The 16062-nt window shown below is 37.5% G+C and overlaps 1 protein-coding gene and 1 pseudogene across 1 annotated transcript in view; one reads left to right on the forward strand and one right to left on the reverse strand.

Moving 5' to 3' along the window:
• Window positions 1-16062, reverse strand: part of LOC126090234 (ATP-binding cassette sub-family C member Sur) — a gene marked incomplete at its 5' end in the record, with an annotated part of 407614 nt that overhangs the window by 85341 nt on the left and 306211 nt on the right. The window contains 2 exons of the mRNA XM_049906975.1: window positions 411-606; window positions 4334-4491. Coding sequence (XP_049762932.1) covers window positions 411-606; window positions 4334-4491 — 354 coding nt within the window. The remainder of the gene's footprint in view (window positions 1-410; window positions 607-4333; window positions 4492-16062) is intronic.
• Window positions 5525-5642, forward strand: LOC126095203 (5S ribosomal RNA; annotated as a pseudogene).

Below are 16062 nucleotides of genomic sequence, written 5' to 3' on the forward strand. Positions count from 1 at the left end.
TTGGTGTGTAAAATCATTCAAATCCCATGTAGTCTGGAGGGCCCTGTCCATAATGCTCCAAACACTTTCAATTTGTGAAGCTCTTTCTCTTGAATAAATCATTCAGTTTTTTCTGAAATTGTTATGATTTGTTTGTCTGTACATGTACATCACATCTACCAATCCCACTTCTGTCCCATTCAGATAATTCCTTCATGATTCAACATTATCTTTTCTTTTTTAGCCAAACACAATGAAGCCATACTAAATAGCACATTTACATTATTCTAATACACTGTAGAACACAGTTTCCTTTATGCAACAAAATGGCATTGGCATACAGTGCAAATCCAGATAAATATAAAAACACAAAAAGCATTTGTATACACATTAAGATTTAAATTTAGACAAATGATAAAAAAATTACTTACTAAGGCAATTCCTAGCCACCTGTTTCCAGCATTCATAATGAGGAAGACGTTTGTATGACAATCCATTCTTTTAAACAACAAATCTGCAAAACGCTGTTGGTGATTAAATGCTCTGATAGTTGTCAAACCACCTAATGTCTCTGAGAAATGTGAAAATATAGGTGATCGTGTGATACTGTCTAGTCTCTGCAGTTCTCTGCAATACAGTTCAAATATACAAATAAATAAATAAAAGTATTTATGTTGACTGCCATTCACTTATGCTTACAGTTAAATGTACACGTATTCTAAATAGGAACTAGTCACTAACAAGAAGTTACAGTTTAAGATTTCTGTAATGGAAGTACTTATATAAATTCATATAAAATTTAAGTTATGAGAAAATTAAAATAATAACAATACAGAAATTACTGTATATTATATTACATCTCATTGTGTAAAAGAGTGGAGAAAAGTATGCCAACCAAAGGTATATTTTTGACAACAAATCCCTTTATCAATCACAATTACAATGCTAAATGTCTTTGTTCGACAGGCTGTCTAATATGGTTTATATGTGGCTACTGTTCACCACAGAAGAAGAATAATGTCTTTCTTGTTGTGACCAGAAACTGTTACTCTACCTGATTTACACAGGAGAATAAAGAATAAATTTGTGTCAAGGAAGGAAGTGGAAATAGATGGGAAGATTTTAAAATGAAGAGCTAAAACACAGTGACAAGCACTGTAGTGGAAGACCAATCAGTTGTCAAATAAGCTACTGATGCTGTGTAGTCAGCACAATTCTATTATCTTGTTGGATCATTGTTGAGAAAATTCCAGTAAAATACAATGTGAATGATGACATGCTATGGATATATGAAAAATCTATGTCATTTCTACACACTAAAAGTTTGTAGATTTGCACATACATATAGAGTACTGCTGTTTCACAACCTTAACCTTCTAGTATCTCCAAGTACAAATTTTGCCGCAGTGTAGCGATCCACAGCTGCCATGTGTGTGTGTGTGTGTGTGTGTGTGTGTGTGTGTGTGTGTGTGTGTGTGTGTGTGTAGGGGGGGGGGGGACAATTTCCATTTTTACTGACCACCTTCAACCAATTTTCCACATCCTCCTTTTCCATTTTAAAGCTATTTTTCACCTCCTCCAAAGCCTTTTTGCAGTTCCTACCACATTACTACTAGGTTCTTTGATTAATAACGTTCACAGTCAACAGCACATCCCTAACAGCAGTATCTACCATGTTCATAGCATTGTCATCAAACACTAACTTTCTCAAATTCCCTCTGATTTCAAACTCGCTATGCTTGCGTGCAAAACTAAAGGATGAAGATAACTTTCACATCATGTGTAACTGATATGTAACACAGCTAGATGAAACTTGGACCATACATAAAAAGAACTGCTACAGCATAGTATAGAATGTAACTGAGTGAAATATGGAATGATACAAACAGAAATTACTTTTATTCAAAGACAATAATTACATTGAAGTCACCACAATTTATGATAGTACCCTGGACATTACAAAATGCAAGACTTGGTTCTTAATGGGGTGTGTGGTCACCATGGATGGCAATGCATGCTCTGCAGTGTGGCTCCCATGCTGTTGACAAGGTTGGTAAGGAGTATTTGTGTTAGGGCATTCCATTCCTCCACCAGTATGGTTGACAACTGCTGGACAGTCATTGGTGCATGTGGACATGCTGCAGTATGTCTCCACAACACATCCCACATGTGCTCAATGGGTTTTAAGTTGAGGGAATTGGCAGTTCAGTGTGGTCACACATTGTCATCCACAAAAATGAAGTCACAGCTGAATGTATCCCTGAAAATATACACACGAAGAAAGAGTACAGTGACACTACAATGTTGATTGGCAAGTTCAAAGATTTGGAGGTCAGTATACCCATGCAATATTATGTCTCCCACCATCATAACACATAGACAACAAAAACAATCTCCTGGGTAATATGCTCATGCAACATTATGCTTCCCCACACCATAACACCTAGACTACCAAAATGATTATGTTTGACAGTGTTCCTGGGTACATTATGTCTTCCCATGTCTCATCCAGAGACACTACTCAGACTGTACCTGTTCTCATACACTCTTTGTTTATTCAATCCCTATGCTCTCAGCTTCACCACAAACAGTGCCAATGATGTGTAGGTGTCAATGGAACACAACATACTGGTCATCACACAAGGAGACCACACCCATGTTGTCACCGTGCATGAGATTGTGTGCCTTGCCATTCTGTTAAATGTGTTTGCAATTGCACATGCTGTTTGATATGGGTCCCTTATTGCCTGCTGCACAATGTAGAAGTCATCTGCTGCTGCAGCTGACCATTGTCAACCACTTCCTCTCCTTCGGGCAGTAGTGGTAATTCAGAATGCTACCTATGCACATGAAACAATGCTGTGAGCAGTATCAAACTCCTGGGTTACACTCATCACACTTCATTCTTCTTCCAGTTTACCAATTTTTACCTCATGTGAAGTCATCCAAATGTTTTCTCCAGACATTGTTGTAATAAGGAACACCAGCACTGCAGATTGACACACGCTGTCTTTTCCCATTCCTTTAACTGCCTCTTACTGCAGGGCCAGTCCCATTTGGTGCTATAGTCAAACAGACCTTAAGTCAAGTGATGTAAGTTTTCTGTGGACTGCTGGAAAACCTCCAACAATATGCTCTCGCACTTTCATTTTTTTTTTTTTTTTTCTACTGAGTTATTAATATATTATGTTACATCCTTAAGTGTTGCAGATCAGAGTACCTTCATCTTCATAAGAATGACCTATTACATCCACACATACAATTTCCATTCTTATTACCAAATCTTGAAACAATACTCCAGGATAATATGGAACAACTAAACCATATCCTCTGTGAGGGCTTACAACTTCCATTTTTACTACCAGATCTTGAAGCAAAACTCCAGGATACTACAGAACAAAGAGGGCTTAAAGTATCTTCCGTCATGCTTTGAAATATAACACCATGAACAATATCTTTTTGGAAGACACGGGTGTAAGTCCTGCCTATTGCACAGATTCATAATGTCACCAGTGGCAAAAGTACTCTTGCCATATATCAACTGTTCTACAAGTACCGCACAGTTTTGTTTTCTGTGGGCATGAGCATAAATCAACATTTTACCCATATGAACAACCACCACGACAACACTGGAGGCAAGGGCAAGCGTGGCTAGCCACGTCCAGAGATAACGAACAGCAAAATGTTGTCAGCTTTATAGATGTCTCAGTACTAAAACCATATGAATCTTCCACACTAACATTAGTCTCAATATTGCAGAGGCAGGAGGGTGGTTCCACATCCTGTTAAACTGAATCTCTGAAAGTTCTCATCCTGCATTTGCATCCCTCCCATCACTTATTCTAACTGTACACAGATCATTAGCCTTATTTATTGTTGGCTCCAGTTATGAGTGCACCAACTCCCTCCTCATGGTTTCTTTAGAATTCTCTACTATATCTTCCCTTCACACTTTTCCCATCGTGTTGCCTTTCTGTGTACAGCCTGCCATTACCCTCTCCTGTTCTTATTCTATCCCCTACAACTTGCCTCTTGCACCTCTCGCCACTCTCTTTTGTGGCACGAAAGACTGACTCTCTCTCTCTCTCTCTCTCTCTCTCCGTCTCTCTCTCTCTCTCTGTGTGTGTGTGTGTGTGTGTGTGTGTGTGTGTGTGTGTCATCTTATTTTTTATGCTTCCATCCCTTGCTCAAGATTTATGGTAATTGGTTATCTTTTGCAAATGCTCAAAAGAAATTTGCCTTTCCCATACAAGCAAGGTATTAACTATATCTAACAAATAATGTATGTAAATCCTACGTTGTGATGAAACAAAAATAGCTGAATGACAAATAAGATAAAATTTTAGTTTCCTACCTTGAAGAACATCTGTAGAACCTCTGGACAACATAATAAATTATGCATATTGGAACTGCAATCAGAAGGAACCATGGTGTCACGATGGCATTTACGAATATTGCAGACACACACAGAAGTAAGAATTGCACCAATCGCTGAATGGATATTGCTATTTTCTGTGAAAGAAGGGAAAACGTGTATCAAAAATTATCATGAAAGTGTAATCATGCTAAAATGGCAAATATCTTAGTTTGATGGAAATGAAACATATAGAGAAGAAGAAAGTATATACTGCTGCACAATTTGGAGGTGCAGTAGGTGTGTGGAAATGACATGTAGAAAATATGCTCCATACTGCAGACAGATTTTTTATAACTTGCTATCTTGAATTATTCTGAAATAGTGAAGAAATTGTTACACAAATGAGTGTGCCAATAGAAAGCAGACTGATGGTACTGACTCACAATTTATAACTACTGTGTTCCTTTGGAGGATATGTGTGCACATTGGCAACTCAACAAATTTCCCACCTTCAAAATAACCATAATTATTGGTATCGTAGTTTAGGCCTTTACACCTGTTTGAATGCATTACCATTATCAGAATTAATTTTCTATTCTTACCTTTAAATATAATTTTTATATTTAATGCACAGTTTTTGTATCCATCACTGAATCATGAACCAAGATTAACTCACCTTAAGAAATTTCTCTCTGAAAATGAAAAGTTCTACATTTTAATTCTTGTCACCAGTCCTGAAGTGGTGAATTTTGGAAATTAGTATAAATCAATGAGTTTATCTTTGAATAAATATAAGTTTTAGCTTCCACTGTAGGAATGAAACTCACAAGAACTTCGTTAAGTCACTTTTCTCAATAAATATTTTTCATGATTTTTTAAATGAAAATTAAGTTAATCATTTTTTCCAATTAAATTTACTTTAATTTCAATAAACCAGTCTGCAAAAATGTGATCCATCAAAGTTGTGTATGTGAATGAACCATACTAACATAATATTAAATGCAATTATTTTTTCATTTAATAATTAGTAACATTAAGGTACAATATAAGAAAATAAAATAAAAGGTACTTGAAATAAAAAAGCTAATACTTTGATATTAAACTGTTGCCATATTAATTCAAAGGCACTTTTGTCAAAGTTATTTTGAACAGTAGTCTTACTTTACTTTACAGTCTTTATCACGATATGCCAATGGCCTTGCTGCAGTGGTAACACCGGTTCCCATCAGATCACCGAAGTTAAGCACTGTTGGGCTGGGCTAGCACTTGGATGGGGGAGCAACTGGTCTACCGAGTGCTGTTCGCAAACAGGGTGCACTCAGCTCTTGTGAGGCAAACTGAGGAGCTACTTGATCGAAAAGTAGTGGCTCCAGTCTGGGAAACTGACATATGGCCAGGAGAGCGGTGTGCTGATGATATGCCCCTCCATATCCGCATCCAATGACGCATATGGGCTGAGGATGACTTGGTGGCCTGTTGGTACCATTGGGCTTTCATGGCCTGTTCGGGAGGAGTTTAGTTTAGTTACCATGATATGAAATTTCAGTACCTGTTTCCATGGTTCTTCATGTGTCTCAATAATTAGACAGACCAAACACACCACTATGTCTACTGTTCAGAAATCATTCCTGATGTACCATTATATAATTATTGCAACATCATATTTTTGCCTGGAAATAGCTTGCCTCTGTGGCTATAATTTAGTAGAGACAACTATTAATATAAAATAACTAATTACAGCTTCCACAAAAACTGCATCTACATTAGCACAAAATATTCAAAACTTGAAGTGCACACCATTATGTGACCACATTCAACTACTGCTAGCTGACTGCTTTTCATTTCAGTCTCCTCATTCCGAAGAAAAGGTGTTCCAGAATGAAACACAACGAGAGCACCTGACAAACCTTATAACAATGCTGTCCTCTGTGCCTGGCTACTGTGCACTCCTTCTGCAGAAAAGGCTTACCATACATGGAAACATGCCATGAAAGAATGTGCCAGCTCACCAACCTAATAGCTTCCCTATTTCACAACTGAATAATATCATTCTTTTCAAAATATTACATTATTATTTCCTTTGGAAGCACTCAGACTTAACAGTAATGTTTGATTTAAATTTAGAAGTCCCTGGACAACTTTAAAAGTGCTGTGCATGGTAAGCCCAGCATTGGAGACTCCCATGTAACTGCCCGTGAGCGAGTGAGATTTGTTTTTAGAATTTACTACCTTGGAGTTTCTGATAACATTATGCCTCTAGATCTCCCCTGACATATAAGTGTCTGACCTTGAAGCATGTATTCCCTATGATTTTTAAGTTTTGTTTGTGACTGTAGAAATGAGGAAATCATAATTTGGTAGTTGATGAGAAGCCTTTCAGATATTTAATTTTTAAAGCAGCAAAGGTGATACGCAATATCTCGGAGGCAGAGTTTTATCATTACATGGAATTGCTTTAACATGTTCATGAGAGATTTGTAAAATGATTATTGTGCATACAGACGCTGCTACAGAAAATGATGACAAAGGATGTGCATATGAAAAGATGTAAGACACTGTTGGAATGACTGTGTTCTAAAATCCTAGACACATTCTAATCCTATTCACACATAAATTTGAAAGTATTTTTCCCATAAACCAAAGATTTTGTGAAAAGGGTGCATTTTCAACAAAGTCATCCAAATGTATAAATTTATTTGTTTAGCAAATTTTATTTTATTTAGTACAATGCATTAGATGTTGAGATGTTTGACTTCAATCTTTTTTCCTCTAGAAAAAATATTAATCTTTGTAGGTATATGTACAAGAAATTCATACATTGACTTATTGAATGGACCCATTGTTATTATATTTACCCCCTACAGATTTCTCAAGTGCATTTTTATTTCCTGTAAAATTATGAGACAGAATTTCTGCCCATCATTTTACTTCAGGAGGTGAAAAATTTACAGCTGGCAATAGACACATGTAAAAGTAAATTTACCTTTAACCTCACTACAAGTGAGTTCCTCTCATCCTGGCATCTGATGGATCTGTCTGTCTTTTTTGACTTTTCCCAATGTGTTCCTCTCTCCTCCACAAGGAAGGAACATGTAGTTCCCAAAGCTAACCAGCTGCCAAAGACTGCAGTCATGTATGTGTGAGTTGCATTTGCATGAGGGTGTGTGTCTGTTGTCTACTTTTGACTACAGCCTTGTTGGCCGAAAGCTTATTTGTGACAGTCTTCAGTCTTTTTGTTTCATACATACATAACAGAGAGGTGGTTTTCTTTTTGGTATGTTCATACTGCTTGCACTTTATCGCTACCAATAATGTTTCATCAACTGTCTATTGAGACACTGCTATCACAACAAAATGATTTCTATCTGACAAGTTGCTGGAAACATTGGTAAATGCATCTGAAACTAAGATTAATATTTCTGATGAAGAAAATTGCACAAGTGATGACTGCATCCATCTTACATCTAAATCGAAAGACACTTCGGTACCTTATAGGGCAATGTGCAAGTGGTTCAGTAAAAGACAAAAATGTCATATAGAACTTAGAAACGTTTTCACAAACTGGAATATCAGCCATGCAAACATTATAAAACTGACTCCTTGTCCTACAAGACACGCTGTATCCAAAGTAAGTGGTATAAAATCATCTTTTCAAATTATTATGAATGATAATATTCAGAGTATTGTGGTGGAAATTACTAATATTGAGGTATAAAAGTTTATGGTAACAGCTGGTAACATTTAGATAAAATTATATTTGAAGTGTGTATTGGTTTTCCACATTGTAACTGGCTGGAACACATAAATCATATGGTGAATTAACAAAGAGACTATGGGATCCAGAAACAGGCAGAGCCATCTTTCCTGCTAAAATGTCACAGAAAAAAATTCTGTTGCATCTCATGTGTGTTACACTTTGATGACAAGTCTGGTCAAAGAGCATGAAGAGCATATGACAAGTTAGGACCTACAAGAGTTCAGTGGGAAAAGTGCGTGGATATACTTTTGAAATTGTATAATCTTGGCACAAATGTAGTTACAGATTAGCAAACAAAATCTAAATTTAAAATTATGATAACTTTTAATAATTTATGAGTACTTTAATACTCCCACTATGAACAATATCAACAGTGGACTGGATCCCTACTATTAGCAATGGTCAGGTACTATCTGAGGCATGAGCAACAGATCATGTAGGCCCAACTGACAGCGGCACACAGCTAGATCTGGTGGTCATGAATCAATTTCAGTAGTAACCCACAAAAGCTTGTAATGCAACAATGTCACATTTACATTTTCACAGTGTGTTGCCATTATTTGCTATAGCATTAGTAATGATTGTTTCAATATCAAAATGGGGAGAAAGATGTTGCAAGACATTTGTAAAACTACACTGCAATTAACAATTGAACCTTTTATGTTATTGTCATTCTCTCCCTCACAGCATGGTTTCAGGGAAGGCTATTCAACTGAGAGTTCAATATTTGAATTTCTTAATGAAATCTATGCTAAACTGGATGCGAGTGCATTTGTGACAGACACATGTCTTGATTTATCCAAAGCTTTCAACATCATTGACCATAATGCCCTACTGCAGAAGTTTGACCAATTAGAAATTAGAGGTATATCCAATGAATGGCTCAAGACACACCTATGTGGATGCAAACAAGTGGTTGAAGTGCAATATACTGATCATAAGAAAATCAGCTGCTACTGTTCAGGATATGAAAATGTGAAATACAGTATTAGGACCCATCTGTTTCTCCCCTATGTCAGTGATCTTGTATACTACAAATATTGCCGAACTACCCTTCAATTTGTAGGTGAAATGAGTTTCCTCATTAATGGCAAAACAGAAGAAAAACTAATGACTCTGTTATCCAAAGTGTTGACAGCACAAAATTTCTGGGACTCTTGTCTCCAGGGCAACACAAATTGGGAGGTACACATTGAATATCAGCAAAGAAAACTAAGCAAAACATGCTACATGATGAGGATCTTAAAAAGTTGTTGCAGCAAGGCCAGCCTGTTAACATGTACTACTTCTATGTGTATTCTGTAATTAAATATGGCATAATTTTCAGGGGCAAAGCAACAACAAATATTAACTTTTCAGGATGCAAAAGAGAATATTAAGACATATTGAAGAATAAAATTATAAACAGCCGACCAGTTGCAATGGATAAAGAATTCTTTACCTAGGTTTCAACAAATTTAAATTTGTCTTCTTCAGAAGGTGGCAATTTTACATTAGTATGGACTAATGTACCATCGCCATTTTTACAAATGTTGGCATAGATCCATTTGTCAAAATTAAAATATAGCCCTAGAAATAGGGTTTGTCATGTAAATATAAATTAGCACATGGATGTAGCAGAGCTCATAACTGACTCATACTAATGTAAAATTGCCACCTTCTGAAGAAGACAAATTTAAATTTGTTGAAACCTAGGTAAAGAATTCTTTATCCATTGCAACTGGTCGGCTGTTTATAATTTTATTACGTGGAACCATTGCTGTTGTGCAGCTATGTTTAAAATACTGAAATATTGAAGAAGTAAACAATAGGAAATCATGCAGACCCATATTAAAAAAATATATTAACTCTTCCTCCTTGTATTTTTATCTATGAAACATCAGTTTTCATAAAACAATATATTGATAGACACACAGATATCTTATTAAAAATGAAGATATACATGCATACAATACTTGGCAAAAATCTGTTCTTTGCATGAAGCAGGTGAGAACACCATTGTGCCAAAAATCACTCTACATATTTGGATATTTACAAAAATCTGCCTAACCATATTAAATCAGAAAGTAAACTCAGTAGTTTTAAGACTAAACTAAAGGCATATTTAATTGATCGTTGCTTTTATGGTCTGACAGAGTACCTATAAACCAAACAACAAAAATAAATATGTATTATGAATAATCTACTTTGTCTCTAATGTTTATTGTACATATGATTCTTTGTTAAATTTCTTAAATATCTAATCCCTTGGAATGCAACACAAACTGTATTTTACGTTAACTTCCTGGCAGATTAAAACTGTGTGCCGGACCAAGACTCAAACTCGGGACCTTTGCCTTTCGCGGGCAAGTGCTCTACCATCTGAGCTACCCAAGCATGACTCATGCCCTGTCCTCACAGCTTTACTTCTGCCAGTACCTCGTCTCCTACCTTCCAAACTTTACAGAAGCTCTCCTGCAAAACCTTGCAGGACTAGCACTCCTGAAAGAAAGGATATTGCAGAGACATGGTTTAGTCACAGTCTGGGGGATGTTTCCAGCAAGTTTCATATCAGCACACACTCTGCTGCAGAGTGAAAATCTCATTCTGTATTTTATGTTGTAAAGACTTAACCATGTCCAATATCCTTTTATATAGTCTATACATGTATGATTAAATAGAAGTACTAAATAAATAAATAAATATTTATTTATTGAAGTATTTAAATCAAACACTTCTGTAAAGTTTGAAGCTTCCTGAGAGAATAATAATTTAATATGTTGAAAAGACTGATATTCATTAGCAATGTGGGGAAGCTATTAGGCCAGTGAGTTGGTACATTTTTCCCTGGTTGTCTTTCCATCTCTGGAATGTCTTTTCTATTGGAGGACTGCACAGCAGTCAGGCATAGATGAGAGCTTCATAATAAGGGTTGACAGGTAGCCTTGTCATGTTTCATTTCTGGAACAGCTTTTCTTTCGAACAAGAAAGACAGCAGAGACATTGAAATGAAGCAACCAGCTAGAAATGGTCGAGTGTAGTCACATAATGGTGTGCTCTTCAAGTTTAGAATATTTTGTGCTAACATGAAGCAGTTTATGGTGGAAGGTGATAATTAGTATTTTACAGCAATAAGTCATTTCTATCAAATTGTACCTTTGGATGCAAGTTATTTCTAAGCACAAATATCATGTTGCAAGAATTATACCATGGTACATCAAGAATGGTTTCCAAATGCTAGACGTAATGGTGTATTTGGTCTATCTAATTACTGAGAGAAATGTATAATCATGGAAACAATTCTGAACTAAATTCTCAACTGCACTGCTTCAGACAAGGCAAGGTACTCACAATTCATTTCGTAATAATGTTTGTAAAGTAAAGCCAGACTAGTGTTAAAAAATAACGGTGATTAATATGGCAACAGTTTAATATAAATTAAAACCTATCATAAAGTCATGAATTATTTGGTGGAAAAGTAATTGCATTTGATATTATTTTAGCCTGGTTCGTTTACATGTGAACTGCGTAACTTGACTAAACTCAAATGGTTCAACTGGCTCTGAGCACTATGGGACTTAACTTCTGAGGTCATCAGTCCCCTAGAACTTAGAACTATTTAAACCTAACTAACCTAAGGACATCACACACATCCATGCCCGAGGCAGGTTTCGAACCTGCGACCGTAGCAGTCACGCAGTTCCAGACTGTAGTGCCTAAAACTGCTCAGCCACTCTGGCTGGCTGACGAAATTCATTTGATAGTTTGTTAAGATTGAAGCAAATTTAACAGGAAAGAATGTTTAACATCATTTTCATTTAAAAAGTAGCATAAAGTGTTTACTATGAAAAGTTCTTATCTTGTGAGTTTCAATCTGGCAATGAAAGCTAAAATTTCTATTTATTCAAAGATAAACTCACATTCTATCCTGTGAAATCATCGGAGTAATTCTGAACATTCATCCCTGCAGAGCTGCTGACCGGAAGTAGAAAGCAGAACCTTTCATTTTCAGATAGAAGTTTCGTAACATCAGTTAATCTTGGGTTTTGACTCATCTACATCTACATCTACATTTATACTCCGCAAGCCACCCAACGGTGTGTGGCAGAGGGCACTTTACATGCCACTGTCATTACCTCCCTTTCCTGTTCCAGTCGCGTATGGTTCGCGGGAAGAACGACTGTCTGAAAGCCTCTGTGCGCGCTCTAATCTCTCTAATTTTACATTCGTGATCTCCTCGGGAGGTATAAGTAGGGGGAAGCAATATATTCGATACCTCATCCAGAAACGCACCCTCTCGAAACCTGGCGAGCAAGCTACACCGCGATGCAGAGCGCCTCTCTTGCAGAGTCTGCCACTTGAGTTTGTTAAATATCTCCGTAACGCTATCACGGTTACCAAATAACCCTGTGACAAAACGCGCCGCTCTTCTTTGGATCTTCTCTACCTCCTCCGTCAACCCGATCTGGTGCGGATCCCACACTGATGAGCAATACTCAAGTATAGGTCGAATGAGTGTTTTGTAAGCCACCTCCTTTGTTGATGGACTACATTTTCTAAGGACTCTCCCAATGAATCTCAACCTGGTACCCGCCTTACCAACAATTAATTTTATATGATCATTCCACTTCAAATCGTTCCGCACGCATACTCCCAGATATTTTACAGAAGTAACTGCTACCAGTGTTTGTTCCGCTATCATATAATCATACAATAAAGGATCCTTCTTTCTATGTATTCTCAATACATTACATTTGTCTATGTTAAGGGTCAGTTGCCACTCCCTGCACCAAGTGCCTATCTGCTGCAGATCTTCCTGCATTCCGCTGCAATTTTCTAATGCTGCAATTTCTCTGTATACTACAGCATCATCCGCGAAAAGCTGCATGGAACTTCCGACACTATCTACTAGGTCATTTATATATATTGTGAAAAGCAATGGTCCCATAACACTCCCCTGTGGCACGCCAGAGGTTACTTTAACGTCTGTAGACGTCTCTCCGTTGATAACAACATGCTGTGTTCTGTTTGCTAAAAACTCTTCAATCCAGCCACACAGCTGGTCTGATATTCCGTAGGCTCTTACTTTGTTTATCAGGCGACAGTGCGGAACTGTATCGAATGCCTTCCGGAAGTCAAGAAAAATAGCATCTACCTGGGAGCCTGTATCTAATATTTTCTGGGTCTCATGAACAAATAGAGCGAGTTGGGTCTCACACGATCACTGTTTCCGGAATCCATGTTGATTCCTACATAGTAGATTCTGAGTTTCCAAAAACGACATGATACTCGAGCAAAAAACATGTTCTAAAATTCTACAACAGATCGACGTCAGAGATATAGGTCTATAGTTTTGCGCATCTGCTCGACGACCCTTCTTGAAGACTGGGACTACCTGTGCTCTTTTCCAATCATTTGGAACCTTCCGTTCCTCTAGAGACTTGCGGTACACGGCTGTTAGAAGGGGGCAAGTTCTTTCGCGTACTCTGTGTAGAATCGAATTGGTATCCCGTCAGGTCCAGTGGACTTTCCTCTGTTGAGTGATTCCAGTTGCTTTTCTATTCCTTGGACACTTATTTCGATGTCAGCCATTTTTTCGTTTGTGCGAGGATTTAGAGAAGGAACTGCAGTGCGGTCTTCTTCTGTGAAATAGCTTTGGAAAAAGGTGTTTAGTATTTCAGCTTTACGCTTGTCGTCCTCTGTTTCAGTGCCATCATCATCCCGGAGTGTCTGGACATGCTGTTTCAAGCCACTTACTGATTTAACATAAGACCAGAACTTCCTAGGATTTTCTGTCAAGTCGGTACCTAGTATTTTACTTTCGAATTCACTAAACGCTTCATGCATAGCCCTCCTTACGCTAACTTTGACATCGTTTAGCTTCTGTTTGTCTGAGAGGTTTTGGCTGCGTTTAAATTTGGAGTGAAGTTCTCTTTGCTTTCGCAGTAATTTCCTAACTTTGTTGTTGTACCACGGTGGGTTTTTCCCGTCCCTCACAGTTTTACTCGGCACGTACCTGTCTAAAACGCATTTTACAATTGCCTTCAGTGGATGCAAGCACTGTGCATTAAATATCAAAATGGTACTAAAAGATGAGGACGGGAAGCGAAGTGTTTAATTTTCTTTCTTGATTGAATGACCCCTAGTTTTTCACTAAATGCTATAGAAAAGGTACAATAGTCAAAATATTTTACTAATGAGGTTACACATGGTTATATTTGTGAGAGAGTTTACTTTAAATCTAAAGTATTCTCAAAGTAAAAATTTGTTATTCTTTGCAAATTCATGGCTAGACACTACGTACGCCATTCAAGGCCACAGCGAGATCATGCAGAGTTGCACGCACGATTAGCCATTCATAATAAAAGATGGCGAAAGTTCACAAAAATTACAAGCATTGAGAAGAGAGATTTAGGGTAATTATAAGTTCTTACAAGTCTCCTGTCGCTGCTATCTGGATATCAACCTGGCTGTGGATTTTGACCATTATTGGTATTCCTTCAGTTTACAGTTCACAAAAAACTTGGCTTTGTCTATGGATTATGTGTTTATTTTGGGAATGGACATAAAGGTGGTAACAAGGTCTCACTCTATGGTGTTTATAGTGAAATATCTGTAGCCAGTGCCAATGTTACTGGATCCCAAGTTTCTCGAACTTTGGCAGCAACAGCTACAACTACAACTGCAATAGTTTGTGGCCCAGGAAGAATGGCACCAACAACAGATGTCACTGCTACAGCAACTGCACAAAGAACAGCAGGACCTGCTCCTGCAGATCATGTTCATCCGAGCAAATAGTGCCATAGGGAAGTGTGATAGGACTGCCCTATTATCTACATACATAAATTATCTGAAGGGCAGGGTGAGCAGTAATATGTGGCTGTTTTCTGTTGATGATGTGGCATATGGGAACATGTTGTTGAGTTACTGTAGGAGGATACAAAATGACTTAGACAAAATTTCTAGTTGGTGTGATGGATGGCAGCTTGCTCTAAAAGTAGAAAAACATAAGTTAATGCAGATGAGAAGGAAAAAAGCCATAATGTTTGGATGCAGCATTAGTGGCATACTGATTGACACAGTCATATCAATTAAATATCAAGGCTTAACACTGTGAAGCAATGTAAAATGGAATGAGCACATGAGAAGAGTAGTAGAGAAGGCAAGTAGTCAATTGGTTTATTGGATGAATTTTAGAAAAATGTGGTTCACCTGTAAAGGAGGCCGCTTATAGAACACTAATGCAGCCCATTTTTGAGTACTGCTCCAGTGTTTTGGGTCATCATCAGGTTGAGCTGAAGGAAGACATTGAAACAATTTAGAGACAGGCTGCTAGATTTGTTAATGGTAGGTTCAATCAACATGCAAGCAGTACAGAGATGCTTCATGAAACCAAATGGGAATCCCTGGAGGGAAGGCAACATTCTTTTTGTTAAACACTATTGAGAAAATTTAGAGAACTGGTATTTGAAGTTGATTGCAGAACGATTCCACTGAGGCCAATTAACATTTCATGTAAGGACCATGAACAAAAGATAAGAGAAATTAGGACTTGTATGGAGGCATATAAATATTCCTTTTCCCTCACTCCATATCTGAGTGGAACAAGAAATGAAATAACTAATAGTGGAACAAGGCACCCTCTGCTTGGTAGCTTCCAGAGTATGTGTATAGATGAAGATGTGGATGTGACTCTGCAGCAACAGTAATATCAGTCATTGGCCATGGCTATGCCCCCACTGCCATTCACTACCATTAGCAAGTCTTCAAACTGTATGGGTTTGCTTATGTCATTTCTGCTAGACACAAACTGCTCTGATCTTGTCTTCCAGGAGACATTAGCATGAAGTGCTGCAGGAATTATGACCACTCTTGGACCCTAGTGAATCGTCGTCCAATTATCTCTGTAATCTGTTACGCAATACTACTGTCAGCAGATGAAACTTGTTGCAGCTAGGCTAGAGTTTAATCAGTGTCATAAATAACATGG

Source organism: Schistocerca cancellata, chromosome 1, assembly GCF_023864275.1.
Source record: "Schistocerca cancellata isolate TAMUIC-IGC-003103 chromosome 1, iqSchCanc2.1, whole genome shotgun sequence".
Classification (NCBI taxonomy): domain Eukaryota; kingdom Metazoa; phylum Arthropoda; class Insecta; order Orthoptera; family Acrididae; genus Schistocerca; species Schistocerca cancellata.